The sequence below is a fragment of the Carassius auratus genome, chromosome 7 (genome assembly GCF_003368295.1).
Source record: "Carassius auratus strain Wakin chromosome 7, ASM336829v1, whole genome shotgun sequence".
In the NCBI taxonomy this organism is placed as follows: Eukaryota; Metazoa; Chordata; class Actinopteri; order Cypriniformes; family Cyprinidae; genus Carassius; species Carassius auratus.
In genome coordinates this window covers 3,786,882-3,806,825 of record NC_039249.1, presented here as the reverse complement: position 1 = coordinate 3,806,825, position 19,944 = coordinate 3,786,882, and the positions used below count along the sequence as shown (strand labels likewise).

At 34.3% G+C, this 19,944-nt stretch overlaps 1 protein-coding gene across 7 annotated transcripts; it reads left to right on the top strand.

The window, feature by feature from the left end:
- Positions 1 to 742: 742 nt before the first annotated feature.
- Positions 743 to 19,642, top strand: LOC113105554 (paired box protein Pax-6-like). 7 transcript variants are annotated; one of them, XM_026266685.1, is made up of 14 exons: positions 743 to 891; positions 3,598 to 3,737; positions 6,307 to 6,377; positions 6,577 to 6,630; positions 9,498 to 9,628; positions 9,894 to 9,932; positions 10,022 to 10,237; positions 10,487 to 10,652; positions 14,671 to 14,832; positions 14,921 to 15,003; positions 15,096 to 15,246; positions 16,314 to 16,426; positions 16,599 to 16,740; positions 18,129 to 19,642. In XM_026266685.1, exons 4-14 carry the CDS (start codon positions 6,618 to 6,620, stop codon positions 18,212 to 18,214), a joined length of 1,302 nt encoding a protein of 433 aa, XP_026122470.1. In that variant the 5' UTR covers positions 743 to 891; positions 3,598 to 3,737; positions 6,307 to 6,377; positions 6,577 to 6,617; the 3' UTR covers positions 18,215 to 19,642. The 7 variants fall into 7 exon arrangements, with proteins under 7 accessions (XP_026122470.1, XP_026122463.1, XP_026122464.1 ...); XM_026266679.1 differs by lacking the exon at positions 6,307 to 6,377 and adding an exon at positions 3,073 to 3,135 and having other exon boundaries at positions 752 to 891; XM_026266678.1 differs by lacking the exon at positions 6,307 to 6,377.
- The last annotated feature ends 302 nt before the right edge of the window (positions 19,643 to 19,944 follow it).

Below are 19,944 nucleotides of genomic sequence, written 5' to 3'. Positions count from 1 at the left end.
CTCCGTGACGCCTTGGCCAATATTTGCTTAACAGACGGATAGCAACCTGGGATCAAAAAGAGACACTGGAAACTAACGTTTAACAAAATTCCATATATATATATATATATATATATATATATATATATATATATAGACTTTTTTCTTTCAAATATTGGTAGGCCTACAGGGTATTCAAAATTGTCAAAATTATTGTAGCAAAGTTAATTATTTTCAATTAGCCTTGTTGTGCATATGGAAAATATGTGATGTTCTTAATCAGCAAAACAGAAAACATTATTATTTTTTTTAAATGTTCTTTCTTTTTTAAATCAATACATTTGTAAGTGCATTTAAAATATATTTTATTCATGTTCTTCAATGTCATTATATTATTATATTTTAGGTTACGTTAATATCAAATTACTATTTACACATTTGTAAATTTTGTAGCATTTTATGTTGAAAATGACAGTCGCTTAACATTTTGTATCAAAGAAGAGCCCAAAAGTAAGTCTTCTTTAGGAAACACGTTATTTAGAACAGAAGCAGAACATTCCTAATTCTTCACTGGAAATGTAGGGCAATAATCATTCTCAGGTCTTGAAAATCGACGCTAATGTGAGCGCGTGGAGTTCCCCATGATGTGGTGCATGCATGGCTGTATGAGAACTATTTTCCAGCGTGACGTTGCGCGTCATCTGACCAATCGGTGACGAGCTGAGGCTGATATTAAGAGAAAGTTTACAGTGAGTGAGGGATACACAGTTTTTTTTTTCATTCTCACTGACATTTCTACTCCGAGCGGGATTCAAACGTGACACACAATCTGGACTCATGAGATCTTTTAAATGTATTCAATCGCAAGGGCTTGAAAAAGCAGGATATTGATTAGAAATCAGAAATATCCCGGTAAGTTAATATCAAATTTTGCATGTTTTCTCCCTCCGTCCTCAAAAAAGGAAATGCAGGGTCTGTCTTCATTAGTAAAATACGTTTGGCTGCGTCTGAAATTTTAATCTATGATTGCGTTTTCACGATGAATGCCTTATTTGAAAAGCTGTATCGTAATATATCACGTACCAACTAAGAGATACAAATGATATAAATGAATGTATTCGCATTATTTGGACAAGACTATAATGTTTGCATAATGGTTATTTTAGTGAGCTACATTTCCATTAAATTTAATGATTCGGGTCAATTTATTCACAGTACACAAATTACATCAACACAAAATTAATTTTTAACGTTTTTAAATATATTTTTATTAGATTAAAAACATCCGCTCTAAAGAACATACATACATACATACATACATTCTTAATAATAATAGCCTAATAATTAAAATAATTATGTTATATTTGGTTTTTCTAGCCTTCTATAATTTAACGTAAAACAAGTTTTTTTTTTTTTAATGTTAAACAAATTATCAAAACTTATCAAAAATACATAATAAAATAATTGAAATAAGTATTAGGCCCACATGAAAAAGATAAATTAAAAATGGAAATTGGTGGTAAGTGCACTTCTTTGGCCGCTGAACTTTAGCCTGTGCCTATACTGATAATACTGATTTATATTTATTATATCACATTTTATATTTATTTATATTTGTTCTTTTTATGAATTCACTCTTTTGTTCGTGTTCTCCTGAAGAATGACGTCAGGCCCATTGCCTCCACTCGTTCTCCTTTTCTAAAAAAGTTTTCAGAAGACACAGTGACCACTTTGCCCAAGAGCGAAAAATTAGGGATTACTTTTCACGACTTCTTCTTAGCAGTTACTAATCCCAATCGGGCTAATTGCTTTGCGCGTAAAATTGCGATCTGCAGGATCCGTGTGATGCGCTGGGGTTGTATGGCCTGAAGGGTGATGCCCCCCGAATTAGACCACATCCTAAATACACCTCATTAACACGGAGAGGATTTACAAGTTATCTAAAGGAGAAATCAACAGCCAGGGCACAATTACAAAGCTTAGGGCATTCTTTTTGTCGACCATTTGGAACAATACAACTGGGTTAGTATGCAGTGTATAGTGTCTTTGCAACTATAGAATAATGGGCTACTGAAAAAAAAAACAGAGTACATTCAAAAATGATTTTTTAAAGCGGATTATTGAGTATAATCGGAAAAGACCAAAACACAGATTAGTAGAGCTAATTGCGGAAACATTTGGAGGAGTAAAACCGAAACTCTGACAGACATACAGACAAACACACACACACACACACACACACACACACATACATATACATATATATATAGTCTTTAACGTGGTGGCTTATTTACTATAGCTGATACACTAGCAAAAATCCTGCTTGAGCTAATTTACACCAGGGACCCGTCAGTTCCTCATGATTTTATTTTCGCTTTATAATCACACAGCATTATAAAGCACTACTAACTAGACAGAGGTCTTCACTGATTTCCACTCCAAGAAACAAGCTGTAAAATTAGTGAACAGTGAAACTAGGGGAAAAAATCCGTCCACGTGGACACGGAGCTAACCGCCACGCGCAGATACGGTGCAAAAGCGCGTGAGTGTCAACAAAAGCACGTGGAGAGTGTTTGCGTTTGTTTTAGCCAGTTGCACCAGGGACCATTTGCAAGTGCACTTAATGCACAGAGCAAACAGGTTCTTCTTTTGAATGCACAGCTGTCAACAGGTTGCTTTCTTGTATCAGTGTCACAGAGGGCCAGATCTCTCAGGACCTAAAAGCCTCAAGCAGCAAACAATCAATCAGGAATATTCAGTAAAAACGCAGAATTTCGTGGGAGATTGATACATTACATGTTCAAATTATAAAGAAGACTAGTAAGAAATAGTGTCAGAAACTGCTAGTCAATTCACAAACAATTACAAAAATACGGAAAGTAGCCTAACATATTTTATTAAACGTTAACTGTAAAATATATACTCCGGTCTTTTATTTTTATAACTTCGAAAAATCTTTTTTCTTTCTTTCTTTTTTTTTTTTTTTACAATGTTTAGTAAGTAACAATAACATATCACTCCAACTTAATTTGTATTACTCAATAGCTGCTTAGGCCTATATAATAATATTAATAATTCCTTACATTTATATAGCGTGACGTAACCGGAGTTATATTCACACTTTTGAGGGCCAACTGTAAAGAGAAAACGCATAAGGTAAGAGAGAAACATTATAAAACACTAAAAGTTATAATTAATTTGTTTTAGAGTGAGCAGTAGGCTACCTCTCACAGAAACAGACTGAAGCAATCCAGCACCATTGCATGAAGTATTCTTGAGTGAGTTTGAGAGGGGGCATGATTAGTTGGTTCTGTAGTGGCCTGTTTTCTGTTCTGTGATGGCAGAGGGTCAGTGCTTTTCTAATGGCCCGGGAACAGACAGGCTAAATACTGTACATCAGTACTATCACCAATCAGCATAGGTGTGTTCAGCTCTGTCTCTGTCTCTCTCGCGCGCGCGCGCGCGCGCGCTCTCCCTCTCTCTCACTGCATGCGCCTTCACTTTCTCACTCTCTCTCACTCACTCACTCACTCCCTTCACATGCGAGCACACACACACTCTCAGTCCCTGAACAGTCCTGACATCTCCGCTCACTGTCAATCTGTGTCTCCTTCGCAGGGAATTTCCTCTCAGACAGAGGAACGCTGGAAAAACACACATTCTGAGAAGAAATTGCTATTGGAGACCAATTGTTTATTTCCCAGTTTCACCAGTTTGCTCGGAAGGGCGCAGGCGGTGGAGCAGAATGCCTCAAAAAGGTGAGTGCGCGTGTTAAAACTAAAAGTTAGTTGTTAGTATGGGATTCAGAATTTTATTGAAGTGATCCACCGCATTTGTATTATTTATTATTGAGATTAGGATTACTATTAGTGGTGTTGCCGAGTAATAAATTAAAAACGTGCTCGCCTTTTTAATAATTTATATGCTAACTCAAAAACTAAATAAAGCTGCGCTCTCAGATTCTGCTGTATTTGTTTCTGTCTACTTTTTAGACAGAAACCACTACTATATGTGGATAGTAAATGTGCATCTATGAGAGGAAAGTGTTAGAAGTCACATTAGGCCTGGACGGGGAGTTTTTTTTTTTTTTTGGCGGTGCACGGGAATGCGATGACCCGTTGAGAAAAGGTGTCAGTTTGATTCATCAGCCGAGATATGCCTGAATCTCACGAGGACCTGCTTGTTTTTTATTCTTTGCATTTTAAGAATAGCCTATTAATATTTAGAGAGTTTATGATTTTTAAACATAGTCCAGATAATAGAGTTCAGTGTTATTGAGCAAATGCACCGTCAAGACTAAAGCTTTTTACTTCTGGTAAATGTGTAGCCTAAAAATAAACATCAATATATTGCCCGAATGAAATTAACTAAATAAAATGATGTAGTTATTCACAAAATTCTATTAACTTAAACTTATTTAAGACATAAGAGCGGACTCGTTTCTTTTAGCATCCAGCATATTCACCAGGCCTGCTTATTCTACTAAATGTACTTAGTTTTTCTATTGCATTAGGACGCTCAAGTCCTCATAAACATTGACTAAATAAATGTAGCTCCAAATAACAAAAGATTTCCCCATCGATGACAGTATAAGATGATTAGGGCATGTTAATGTCAGATCCTTCAAAACTTCCCACTGTGCTTTTGTGCTCATCCAGATGCATGTCTGCATGTGAATGATGTTTATGGAGAACACTGTTTCCTGAATAAGCATGTTTAATTAAAGCAATGGTAGTTAAGGATTACACAAACGAAAGAAATGCAGATGAGATCCTAGTTAACCTCATAAACAACAACAACAGCCTCCTATTCGACATTAGATAAATCATTAACGGGAACACGCAGAGCCTCAATGCGCGTACAGCGAGTGCGTATTAAAAGAGCGCAAAACAATTAACATTTTACTGTGATTAAGAGTGATTAAGAGATTTAATAGGGCACATTAGATTTAAAAAGTGTTTTGAATTGCGGGTTGTTTTTATTTCACGCAACTTTTTTTTCTTTTTTTAAACAACTCTTGTTATATTAATTTTATTTAGGCTATTATGTTTTAAGATACGACAACATCAACACTGATGAAGGCACATTTTGTACTAATCACATGTTTCATGAATAACTGCCAACCCCTAAACATTATATATTTAAATACATATGTATTAAAAAAATGTAGGCTAAAAATAAATAGAAAAAAAAAATGCAAAAAAATATTTAAATTGCACAAGTAGTAAAAAGTTTCATTTAAGTTACATTTAAGAATTCATGTAGGAGATTAATGTAAATACAATTTGTGGCAATGTTGCAGGATTAAAAAAAACGTTACAACACTTAGTTTAAGTGTAAAATAATGCTTATTAAAGTTAGCCTATTTAAATAAACTGATAAGTTAAAGTTGATAAAGCTTTTTACATGTTTTACATGTCAAATGAACATTTTACCAGGCACTAGTTCTTCAGTCTTGGGAAGAGGGCGAATGGAAGCGGACACACAGGTTTTGTTATTTCAGCGTCGGGAGAGAAAATGAAACGAAAGACTTTCCTTCCCTGGGCCCCTTTTTAGCAATGTCACTGAATAGATCCTTTATTGCAATTGTTTTTTTCCAATTGAGCACCCTACTGGGCTGTTGCATCCTTTTACAACCCCTAACAACCCACACCCGTTACACAAACACCTCCAGATATTTATAACGCGAAATTACTTTTCTATTTCCCCAAACAGCACAAACAGAAACACGCATTGGGGTTCGGGCACCGGGGTCATGGCCGTCAGGAAAGTGACAGTGGATGTTGTGTGTGTGTGTGTGTGTGTGTGGATGGTCGTCTGGGGGGCAGGGTGCCTTCGGCTCTTTGTATTCGAGCAAGTATTGGTAGGTTTGGTGGGAAGTTGTGTTGCTAGTTGCAGAGGCCGAGTTGTGCTGGCTGGGTTTGGGTATAGAAGGTAAAAGAGGCGCATTGTTGCGCTCCAGCAGGCTTTGTTGGATCCTCTCACCCCCTCCACTTTTCAGAGCACTGATGCGAAGTAGACAGAGTGTGTCACTGTACACTTTTGACGGGAAGATCTAAAGAGCAACATATTATTATTATTATTATTTTATTTTTTACAGACCACCAAGACGACCAGCGTCAATTGAGACCCGAAAACTATTCTATTCTATATTCTATACTTTTATATTTAATAGCGCAGATAAAGTTTTCCTATTTTATGTGCTAAAAATCAATAAATGACAGGTGCAAAATAAATAATTATATAAAATAGGCTTTGTATGCATTTAAAATAGGACTCAATACAAGTCATATTTCGCACTAATATTACTCTTTTGCTCTATCCTAGGAATGATCTAAATAGTCAGACGCGAATGAAGGGCTAAATTGTTTTAATCGGACAGTCAACTCTGTTACCAGGCAAGTTTTTAACGCTGAAATTCCCCTAGAAAGGATTTTTACCAAATACATAATTTGACTCCTTTATGCGTAGAGATGCATCGGCCGTATATGCAACGCTGCAATTGTTGTACAACTGCAAAAAAAAAAAGAAAAAAAAAGAAAAAAAAAAAATCTGATTTTCACAACTAACCCTATTTATTTCCTTTGTCATAAATAGAATACCATAACCAACCCACGTGGGAATCAGGAGTGGCGTCCATGATGCAAAACAGTAAGTGCAATTCTTATTAATCCACTCATGTATTTTCTTATGAATAATGATTGATGTTTATTCAATGGCTGACTGTTTTATTTTCATCTACGATTACATTTGAATTGCATTGCATTTCTGACGGGAATTAAATAGCCTATTTGACGAACAATGCAAACGTTTGGAATTATGGCAAAGTTGTGAGGCATTAAAATGCGATTTATATCTTACCTACAGAAAATTCCAACACTTTTTCATTACTTCTTCGTGTCGATATTTAAAAGAAAAGCTAAACGGATGCAAACTGTATTTTACATATATGTCAAGAAATAAATGAAATGCTGATGGGGGAGGAGATGTTAATTTCTGCTTGAGTTGGTAACAAATAAATGCAGCTCTGGCTGGATTAATGCAGAAAATAGTTGCCAACTTCCACAGAAGACTTGACAGTGCCGAAATAGCTAATGCACGAAACGGGACACACGAAATAGTTTGATGATTCTAGGTTTTGATTTCAGGATTTTCAGTACTAGCTTGAGGGGGGGAGAAGAGAGTTATGTTATTCTGTAAACGGCACAGAATCACTTAGTTTATTCATTTGTCTCTTGCTGTAGGATCAGAGGTTTGACATATGACAAATGCTTCTGGAATTATTTATTTGTGATTATGCAATGTAATTATACATTGGTCAGTCATAAGGAAATATAAAACAGAACTCAAATACTGAATAATAAAATATATGTATAGAAAGATACAGTGAGGAAAGGGCAGGATATTTTAAAATATATGTAATTAAATGTAAAAATGTATAACACATTTATATGCATGCATTAACATTTTTTGTTTTAAATCTCCAATTTGGCCTGGATATTTAGGATTGATGTTTGAAATTCATAACATATGTTTTCCCATTAGTAAGGGAGCAATAGAATCCAAGTCTCATTATGACTGCCACCAGGCCAGATCTACAGTCCTACACTGTGGGGAATTATATGATTATTAAGACTTAACCTTTGAACTGTGAAATTACAGGCCGGGGTCATGTTTCTCTGTGATGGTGACATCAATCAAATTGATTCATTTGATAAACATGCACGCCTTCTTATGTTCAAGAGTCTATTAAATCCAACTAATCCAGGAATTAGGGTGACAGAGAGGGTGACAGTGGATTATTCCACTGGATTTGGACAGATTACCACACGTTTGTTGTGCAGTATCAGTGCTTAAATAAATCAGGGCCATTAAAATCAGGCCAGTTGGATGTGGTATTTTCAATTTAGCGTTGTTACTGACCAGGTTTTATTCACAACGTTCCTGAAAACCAATGAGTTTTTTTTCCCTCCACCGTTTCAAATTTAGATGCTCTTTTCAACGGTGCATTTCCCACAACAGCACTGTAGCAGATGTGGGGTTTGTTACAAACAGTACGACAAACTGAAAAAAAAGAGCTTTGTCAGTTTTAATATGTTTAGAAACATGCACACCTCTGTCCTCTTGCCTGTGCATTGCCCCATAGCTAGAAATAAAACGAAGCCTCCCTTGAAGGCAACAAGATATGGTCTGATATCCAAATGTAGACAGAAAGGGTCGTTTTATCATGCTACTATTTGTCGTGATGATGCGTTTTTCAAAAGCAGAGCAGTGTCATATAAAGTGACAGTCCTGCCACAAGTACTTCAGCTGATCTTTTCAATGAGCCTTCCATGCATGATCCGAAGTGACCTCCGCCTATTTCCAGAAATTAAGCTCAAACTTGACGTGCAGCTAGCTTTATTCTACAGACAAATGTCAGAGAGTCTCATCGTATTTTCCCCCCTCTTCTTCTTCTATATTTGGAGCTTATTTATTGCTTAGGAGCTCAGGCTCCTGCAGTCAGACGAGAGAGGAGCAGAGAGCTACAGCACACACACACACACACACACTCCAGGGAGGCTTTTCATAGGGATTCACCTTTTTTTTTTTTTGCTTGCTTGGAATTGACTTTTCATTGGACTTTCACATCGCATCAAAAATACACCGAACTGGTATGCGCTTTTCATATTCTACTGAGCATTGCTTGAATATTTAGTTATTTCACACATTGCTGTTATGATGGAAAGCATCACTGTCGAATGCTTGGTCTCTTTCAGACTGGCTGTTGTACTTGAATGCCGACGGGTGCTTATTTATTAGGGATTTGTTAGCCTGGTGTGAACAGTCTTGCGGAAAGCTGTTCTCTTGAGGACAATTTGATTATGAAATTTCAGTTCACTTGAATGGAGATGTCATTTCATAAGCCATAAGATTGTGTGCGTCGATTGATTCCTGCCTAGTGCATGACATTCAAATGTTGATTTACAGCTTTCAAAACTGTTGGTTTAACTATTGCAAAACTTGGATTGGAATATAAAAGATGTTCAGATAACGCTGATTATTGATTAAAATTTTTTTATTAATGATGCATTTTCCTTTGTTGGTCACACTAAATATATCACATGACTGAATCACCAGTGAATTTTTAAAGGTCAGATCAGATAGCTTAACAAATGCACATTTTACTTTTTCCATTGTATATTTAAGATATTTAAAATTAAGAGGCTCTTTATTATTCATTTAAAAAATGCAAGTTGCATGTGTTTGTCACACTTATTTGTGTAAGCAACAAAATGTATTTAATGTCAAGTTATTTAGTTGTTTTTTTCACCGTTATTGATTTATGATATTATATAACATGGACATTGTGATGTAAAAATACACTGTTTCAGTCTCATCTGACTCGGTTTGTCAGTAACGCTGATCAAAGAAAAGCTCCAAGATGTGAAGCTTTATTCTGGACAATGGGACACCTATTGAGGGGATGTTTTGGAGGGGAAAGACGAGCCAATTTGTTATGTCTTCATGTGCCACAGGTCACAGTGGCGTCAACCAGCTCGGTGGGGTGTTTGTGAACGGCAGACCGTTACCGGACTCCACCAGACAGAAGATCGTCGAACTCGCTCACAGCGGAGCGCGACCCTGTGACATCTCCAGGATTCTGCAGGTGACCGTGAAGCCCATTTGTACCTCCACAAACTTAAAAGGTGCTAGTGGAATAGTCAAAATCAAGGTCAATTTTAATCAAGTGGTGCAAGGAGATAAAATGGATCACAACAATACAAACATTATGTATTCAAAGAACGTGCTATGCATTTGTATTGCATTTGTACAGCAATCAATCAAACAAACAAACACTAACGTAAAAAGTGTGACCCGAAACGTAATGGAATCATCTTAGCAATTTTAAGGCATATTTTCTGTGTTCATAGAGCCATGATGATGCAAAAGTCCAACTGGACAATAAGAACGTAAGCGTATAACCGTTTGACGTACATTACATTATTTCAATTTAGTTTTAAATAATGTATGTGAATTGTGTATATTGCTGTCCATTCAGGTGTCCAATGGGTGTGTGAGCAAGATTTTGGGGAGATATTATGAGACAGGCTCCATCCGACCGCGAGCCATCGGAGGCAGCAAACCGAGGGTAGCGACGCCTGAAGTGGTCGGCAAAATAGCTCAGTACAAGAGGGAGTGTCCCTCGATCTTTGCCTGGGAAATTCGGGACAGGCTGCTGTCTGAGGGGGTGTGCACCAACGATAACATACCGAGCGTAAGTGCAAATAACGCTTCATTTGCATCATTTGATTGTGCATACGTCATTGTGCACTTCTTACATCAATAAAAAACTTGTGCATGCAGTTTAGATAAATATAAACACTTTTACATTTATCCATGTTGCAAGAATATACAGGATTGTAAGTACAAATAACATTCGTGGAGAGAGCTACAGTGAAATTATATGCCACTTTAAGGCTGGAACACACAGCACTCGAGTGACGGTCTGCTTTGTACCTTTCAGGTGTCGTCGATAAATCGAGTCCTACGCAACCTGGCTAGCGAAAAGCAACAGATGGGTGCAGATGGCATGTACGACAAACTGAGAATGCTCAACGGGCAGAGCGGCACGTGGGGGACACGCCCGGGATGGTACCCTGGTACATCTGTGCCAGGACAACCAAATCAAGGTGAGACAATCTGAAAGCAATAAGAGCATCACTGTCAGTTGGAATAACAATAACACTTAAACAACATAAAGGAACAGCAACAACAAAGTGCATCAAAAAAGAAACGAAAAGAAATAAATACAATTTAATTTGAATACTTTCATGTTTATATATATTTATTTATTTTATTTTAATAATAATAAGAATAATCATAAAAATAACCAAATTTAAACAAAAGGCACAGGAGCAACAAAACAACTGCAGAAAATAAATAATATTAGAAATAGATAAATAAAAACTGGAAAAAAAATATAAATAAATAGATTTAATGAGAATAAATTAATGATTATTAATATACATTTTAATATTCTAAATAGTTCTGACAACAACAACATAATAATAACAGCATCAGTATTTATCATACAATTAATAATTATTTCTATTACTTTTAGCATCCCATATTCTACTTTAATATTTATACTTAATTTATATGGCAGTATTCAATATAATAAATTGTTATATATCTTACTTAACTATTATTCCTAATAAAAAATTTAAAAATGAAAGTATTATGTATATTAAACTTATTACTAATATTTTAATAAGATATGTAAAACTATATATATATATATATATATATATATATATATATATATATATATATATATATTGTACTTTTAAAGCACTTATTAATCTTATTTCATGTTAATTTCAACATTTCCTCATGCTTTATTAAAATGTGTAACAGATGTATCAAACAGTTGTGTTTTATAAAATAACGTTTAAAAAGACGAATAATTACAGTAAGAAATGTACTGCTCATTGTTAGTTACCGCATTTACTTACATTTACTAAATGAAACCTTATTGAAATTGTTACTGTATTTTATTATGAATTCATAGTATTAGTTTATCTTTACAGAAAACGTGTTTGAGATATGTGAAACATTAAAAAACACATTTGCAGTCATTAGGCCTATATGTCAGTCCATCTGTAGACACATTAGATTAACATGCAAAATGTAGAATAGCGTGCCACTGGTAAACTTAGATGGGAAAAGGCCACTCATTAATTGAGGAGTTAGTGCTAATTAATCGCTCATTTCAATACGGCTTCTGTCTGGCTCTTGGATCTGCGTGACTAGGAACAGAGTTTTCGGCGGAGGTGTCCATGCACTACCACCTGCCCCCTCCCCCTCCCACTGCCCTCCACATCATTTGCGCCCCATGGGGAGTGAGAGAAAAGCCCTGTGCGTCCCGGGACAAAAGATGTTTCTGTCACATGCAAGGATTTGTGACAGGCACAGCTCTGTCTCTCTGTAATTGCTCATTAGAGGTTGCTTTTTTTTTTTGAAGGAGAGCGAGAACATGTACAAGCTTTTGGTTAGAGGAGACAATGAAAAAAAGTTTAGCTGATGAATAGTTAGTTTCTAATCAGGTCGATGAATCCGAACCCTGCGTGTGGATGTTCACAGTATCACAAACCCTATCTGAGAACATTCATTATTAACAAGAAAACAGCAAAGGATCATTTACTAAATGCAAATAACTCACCCCTAAAGTTAAATTACTCACCCTTATGCCACTCCAAATGAGACTTTTAAAGACTAATCATACAGGTTCAAAAGACTTTGAAAATAGTGTGTAATACTGTATGGACGACTGTTATTGTGCTTTTATTAATTAATTATTTTATTGTGCTGTTATTGAGCTTAATAGCTTAAAAAATCTACTAAAAATTAACAGCATACAGGGTTTTAAACTAAAACTGAAACCACTGAAAACATTTTTTTTTACTTTAAATAAAATAGTATTATCAAACAAAAACTACTAAAAATGCAAACTAAAACACATTTTTGTTACTTGAAATAAAACAAAAGTACAAAAAAAGAAAACAGAAAATCTAAAAATAAAATTTCTAATTCAAAATATTATTAAAAACTAGCTAATTAATAGTGTCAATAATACAAAAATAACATGGGTTTGAAATGACGATTGTGAGCAATTATTTTTTTTCATTGTTAGCTATTGCTTTTTAATTTTATATCTCACGATTCTGAGGTTTTTTATATAGGATTGCATTATTTAAAGTCAGAAACGTGTTATATAAACTTCCAGTTGTGTTGAACAGTCAGAAATGAGAGATACAAACTCATGGTTGTATGAAAATGTCAGAATTATGAGCTGACATTTTTTTTTTCTCAGAAATGGGCTTTACAACTTGAAATTGCAAGTTTATATCTCAGTCATTCTGAGAGAGAGAGGCTAGAACTGGGAGATCAAATCACAATTGTCTTTTAAATCGTTATATTCTGTGGTGGAAACGAGCTTTCATGTAAGCAGTGAGTCACTGCAGGTGAAACAGCCTGGAATGGACTTGTTCTGACTGGAGAGACTTCTCTATCCCATGCTAAAGCAAGCAAAGGTCTTTCAATGGTCATCTCCTGTTGAACGTATAAATCCTAACTGGCGTTTAACAGGCCCGGCCTGGGCTTCTTTGATTAATGACAGTGGTGTGTAGAGGTTAACATACTGAACTGAAAGCTCTGTTGACTAGATCCTTGTGTTATACAATGCTGAGCACTGCACGCCTCTCTTTTTGTTGTTCCTTTCCAATTGTGCCCTCGGGAGAATTTGAGCCTGACGAAAAAGGCCTGGCAGCCCATCTCTGTCTGCACAGTTTAATGGTTCCCTCATTCTTCTGGTGGTATTGTGTCATAGAGAAAAGCAGCTCTCTATTCAAGTGTTGGTGGTCACCTCAATGGGTCCCTGGACACCCATACGGTGAATAGCACTAAGAATGCCTATACATTATATGTGCTGCGTATGAAAACATCCAAGGGAGCTTGAGGATGATTCAATGTGTTTCTTTTGGCACTTTGTTACAGAACTATGCAGATGATGCTGACAATTCCTGCCCTGAATCTAGAGGCGTATTCACAACAAAGACAAATTATATTATAAATAGTGCTGTCAATTCATTAATCGCATTTCATTTTTGTTTTTTGTTTTTGTTAACATAATATGTGTGTGTTTGTGCTGTGTTAATTTATTATGTATATATAAATACACACACATTTAGTATATATTTTGAAAATATGTATATACATTTATATATTTGTATTATTTACATTTAATATATAAACATAGCATGTTTTTGTTAAATACATACATGCACGTGCTTGTACTTATATATACATAATAAATATACACAGTACACACTCATATATTATGTTAACAAAAACTGTTAGTTTGGATGTGATTAATCGCAATGAATCATTTGACTGATAAATTAAATTAACAAAATATTTTTTTTATTGTGTTTTTTTTAATACTTTGTCAATTATTCGTGAAACTCAGTCATGCAACAAAAACACACTTTTTTTTTTTTTTTGGATTCAATTTAGGCTAAATAAAAATCTTTAACTTAAACAACTAATTAGAAATTGCCTTGGCAGCTAACCGGAATGTATACGCTTAAGTTGAAGTATACTAAAACTCAAATTGAAATAAAAATTAAGCTATACAAAACTTAATAATTATGCAAATAAAAATGACAAAAGCACAGTTAACACTTTACAATAACGTTCAATTTGTAAACATTAGTGAATTGCTAATTATTTAACATGAACTAATGAAGAAAATACTTCAAACTTATTATTCTTAGTTAATTTTAGCATTTACTAATATATTATTCAAATCAGAAGTTGTACCTTTTTAATACTATTTAATGGCCTTGAGCTAACATGAACTAACAAAGAATAGCTTTATTTTTAATAACTTACGTTAATGTGAATAATTATATAACAAATGTATTGCACATTGTTAGTTAAATGTTAGTTAATGCATTAGCTGGCGTCAACTAACAGAATCTTACTGTAATGTATTACCAAAGCACATTCAAAATTCACTAAATCTAAGCTAAAATTAAAAACATTAAAAGAAAATAACACTGATGCAACATGATGCGAATTGACTAAAGGTTATGAAAATATGGTGCGTGTGATCTACAATTTTACAATTCTTTCATCTTTTTTTTGCAGATGGTTGCCAGCAACAGGACAACGGAGGCGAGAACACTAACTCCATTAGCTCAAACGGCGAGGATTCAGATGAGACTCAAATGCGCCTGCAACTGAAAAGAAAACTGCAAAGAAACAGAACGTCGTTCACGCAGGAGCAGATCGAAGCCCTGGAAAAAGGTGAGCGTCAAGTGTAAGCATTAATAACAAATGTCTGCCATACCCAGCTGAGGTACACAGAGTAACACGCTTTCACATCGGTTTTTAGAGTTTGAAAGAACCCACTATCCAGATGTTTTCGCAAGAGAAAGACTTGCAGCAAAAATCGACCTCCCAGAAGCTAGAATACAGGTGAGGACATTAGTGCAACTTTAAATCCATGACATCCACTGCATGTTTGCTGTTGCTATTGTTTACGTCTGCTGGTCTTCTCTGTGTCGCAGGTATGGTTCTCAAACAGAAGAGCGAAATGGAGAAGGGAAGAGAAGCTGAGGAACCAGCGACGACAAGCCAGCAACTCCTCCAGTCACATTCCCATCAGCAGCAGTTTCAACACTAGCGTCTACCAGGCAATCCCACAACCCACCACTCCTGGTAAATGACACACCACAACCTAAACATACAAGACGTGCAATAATGTCTTCACACCGAGGTCCAAATGTTCTGATGCAAACAACATTTTAGATCTCTTTTACACAAATATTGTATAACAGATGTCAGAACAATTAATTCAAACTTTTATTATCAAAACAAAAATTAACATAGCTTTGAATGATCTACTTGCTCGAGTCTTCTAGTTGCATAAAACTTGGTGTGCAGAGGCTTTACTTTTTGTTAGATTTCTTTTCTCCTGAAATAAGACTTAATATAATAGTTTTATTTTACTATTTATATTAATTATATTTAATTTTTTTCATATTATATATATATATATATATATATATATATATATATATATATATATATATATATATATATATTAGAATATTATAATATATATATGGATTATATATTATATATATAATGTTTTGTATGTATATTTATTCACATGGAACTCATTGGAACTAAAACATGGAACTAAAACAAAAACTAACTAAACTAAAATAAATAGATAAATATTAGTTTTAAAAGCACATAATATAATATAATTTAATTATTTATAAAAGTTGTATTTATTTTATTATTTATGTTAATTATATTTATTTATTTTATTATTTATATTTATTATTACATATATTAAATGTTTTGTATGTATAAAAAATATAATAATGATAATAAAATAATTTTGTGTCAATTATTCACATGGAACCCATTGTTAACTTAACCAAAAATGAACTTAACTAAAATAAATACATAAATATTAGTTTAAAAAGCACTTCAACCCTGATAAACTGTTTTTCCATCATTTTAAATTATTTATATAGAATGCAAAACATCATCCTTGTGTTAAACAAATTGTATTCAACAAATGTTGGATGTAGAACAGTTAATTCAAACTATAATTAAAGAAAAATCATTTAGTTGCATCAAATTTGGTCTTTTGGTAGAGTCACTCCAGCTATTTTAATCTAAATCTTACATAACTAAAGGATGGCATTTTTGAGTATGCTATATTAACTTGATAAAATGTATAAACCATGTGATTTGTTTGTCTTTACCAGTGTCCTTCACAACAGGGTCAATGCTAGGCCGATCAGACACGGCTCTGACCAACACGTACACGGGTTTGCCTCCGATGCCCAGCTTCACAATGTCTAACAACCTGTCTATGCAAGTGAGTAGCGTCACACACACTCGTTTCCTCCTCTACCCTTGATAACTGGATTACTGTTCTGTGTGTGATGCTTCCTTAAGTGTCTCCCATTCCATCATCTAACTCAAACTCCTCTGTGTTATGGATATTAAAAAGCTATATATTTATATACATATATTCTTGTTTTTTATAGCCAAGCCAGACATCTTCCTATTCCTGCATGCTGCCCACCAGTCCGTCCGTGAATGGGCGAAGCTACGACACATACACACCCCCTCATATGCAGGCACACATGAACAGCCAAACAATGGCAACTTCTGGTACCACCTCAACAGGTAGGCAGAATACGTTCAATGTGGGTTTAACAAACTCGCATTTGATCATCTGGCACATTTATACTACTGTTCAGAAGTTTAGGGTTAAAAAGAATTGTGATTTGCAAGAAATGAACAGTAAGGATGCATTACATTGACCAAAAGTGACAGTATATGGACATTTATAATGTTACAGAAGATTTGTATGTGACCCTGGGCCACAAAACTAGTCTTAAGTCGCTGTAGCAAAAGCCAAAAATACATTGTGTGTGTCAAAATTATTACTTTTATGACAAAAAATGTAAATATATCAGAACTTAATTTTTGATTAGTAATATGCATGGCTAAGAACTTTCATTTGGACAACTTTAAAGTTGATTTTCTCAGCATTTAGATTTTTTTTTGCACCCTCAGATTCCAGATTTTCAAATAGTTGTATCTCGGCCAAATATTGGAAATATTTCTTATATATTTATTAATGGAAAGCTTATTTATATATATTTTTTTATTATTATTAATTCAATAAAAAAAGCTGATCTTTTGAGCTTTCTACTCAAAGAACTCTGTAAACAAATGTTTCTAAAGAAGTCTTAAGCAGCACAACTGCACAACATTGATAGTAATAATAAATGTTTCTTGAGCAGCAAATCATTATATCAGAATGATTTCTGAAGGATCATGTGACACTGAAGACTGGAATAATGATGCTAAAAATTCAGCGCAGCATCACAGGAATAAAGTAAATTTTAAAATATTAAAAAAATACCAAAAAGTTTTTTTTATTTTGTAATAATGTTTCGCAATAGTTATATTTTTTCTGACAAATAAATGTAGCCTTAGTGAGCATAAGTTACTTCTTTTAAAAACATAATATTTTTTTTTTTTTTTTTTTTTTTACAAATAAATGATAAATTGGTAGAAGAGCATATGTATATACACTTTTATCATTCACATTTTATATGAATTGCCCTAAAATTCTATTTAATTTTAAATGCATGATTTTGTGTGTCAAAAATTGTGTTTCTTTGTTTCTCACCCATTTTTTGGACTGTTTTTTCCCTTCATAGTCCCTTTCAGTGAAACATAATTTTTTTAATATTTTAAAAATCTAAAGAACTTTTTCCATCATAAAGAAGCTTTTGTGCAATGGAAAGATTCCATGGATCTTCAATGAACCATCAATGCCAATATAGAACACCTTTGTCTTAAATAGGGTTGAAGAAGCATTTTTCTTAAAACAACAACAACATCTCTTTCAATGTTTGAAACCTGTTTGTTACAGAGCATAAAAAATAGGATAACACTTAGCAGACAACGCCAACTTCTCAATCCAGGTTCATACATAACATCAAAGCTTAAAAGTTTGCAAACGAACATGTTTCTGACCTATATTCAATCTCTATTTATAGGACTCATCTCCCCAGGAGTATCTGTCCCTGTCCAAGTTCCCGGAACTGAGCCAGACATGTCTCAGTATTGGTCAAGATTACAGTAAAGAAAAGAGTTACTTCGCCCTTTGACTTCCACACAGAGACTAAGAGAGAAGCTGGACCTCTGCAGCAGTATTTCCACAAACACACAGACATACACAAATACCAGGACGGGGAACCGTGTGGACTCTTGTCACGGTCTGGAAACTTTGCGGCACTACCTTTAAGAGGAACAGCGGACGCTTATACTTAATGGAACAAAAACAACAAACCTCTGCTACATCCACGATCTCCATTTTTATTTTTTTCGTATTTGTACATTGGCATTTACAAGTAAAGACGAAAAGACAATTCAACAGCCAAAAATATGTTGGTCTCGCATCCATTTGAATTAGCGGAGAACCATATTTTGTGACTGTTTTCTAATGTCAGGATTACGGATCAGACTTCAGGCCCATATCAAAGCAGCGAAGCAGAAACATACTGGCAGGAAATGCCTATTCGTAAATATTTTCAACCCACAACGGCTTCAATTAATAACACTACTGTATCAAGGAACAACAGCCATTATGTAAATTACTGAGGACTTTATAATTACGTACATGGGTTTGGAGTTGGGTAAACGGTGCATGATCATTTATAACTGTGACGTCAGAGGAACGGGAAGTTATAATACGGTAGAGTTTGCAATCAAAATAACATTCATCCATTTTGCTTCTGTCCAATTGTAAGTATTTGTTCTCCCTAGAAGTTCCCTCACGGGATTATCGCAGAACATAAATATATTTCTCACTTTTATTGCCCCCGAGAAAAAATCTATAAATGTTTTATACGGATTTTCATGCATAGTACAAAAAAACGGGGTGGGGGGGTGGGGGACATGTCTTTAGGTCAGGTACAAGTTGTCTATTAGGTATAGTTGTATTATAGTGTCCTACGGTCAAATAATTTTGTGAGACTAGAAATATTTAATTCCGATAATTATGATTAAAAATGCTTGACAGAGTAAAAAAATAAATAAATAACAAAAAACGTAAGTGTTTGGCAGTTGTTTACAAGTACATATCAGACTTTAACCATTGTTGATTGTAAAAACAGACCAAAGCCTTTGTATTTCATCTATTACACAACAATCTTAATCTTCTCTTTTTTTATCGTTAGTCTTGTGTTGCGAAACATTTTGTAAAGGAAAAAAGTTGTTTTACATTCTAGTACACTAGCTTCGACTATATATGGCTGCGGCTTAATCAAGCAGTCCTTTATTTATGATCGACAACCATTTGTGGATTTAAAAACATGTTGACATCTCTTGAATTCTGCTTTTTTTTTTTGTTGTGTACCTTAAACATGAACACTTGTAACGGTTTTTGTGTCAGAGCAATGCTTTGGAAAACGAAAGGTCTTACCCTGTCTTGCAGATATTTCAATTTAACTTTATTTAAAAGCTTTCTAAATGTATTTTGTGAAAACTATTAAAAACATTTTGTACAGTATCCATTACTTTCTCCATGATTTTTCAAAATGCAGAACTTTTAAATATGACTCCTAATGAAAACGAGCATCATTTTCAAGAAAATCAGAGAATTTTAAACATTTTTCCAATATTTTCTTCCAAAATGCTGAACTTTCATGACTCCTAATGAAAAGAGCATACTTTTCAAGTAAAATCATTTAGAATTATTATTTTTTCTTCATGTTTTTCCAAAACTGCACAACTTTTAATACGACTCCTAATAAAAATAAGTGTAATTTTCAAGAAAATCATTTCGAATTATTATTTTTTTCATGATTTTTC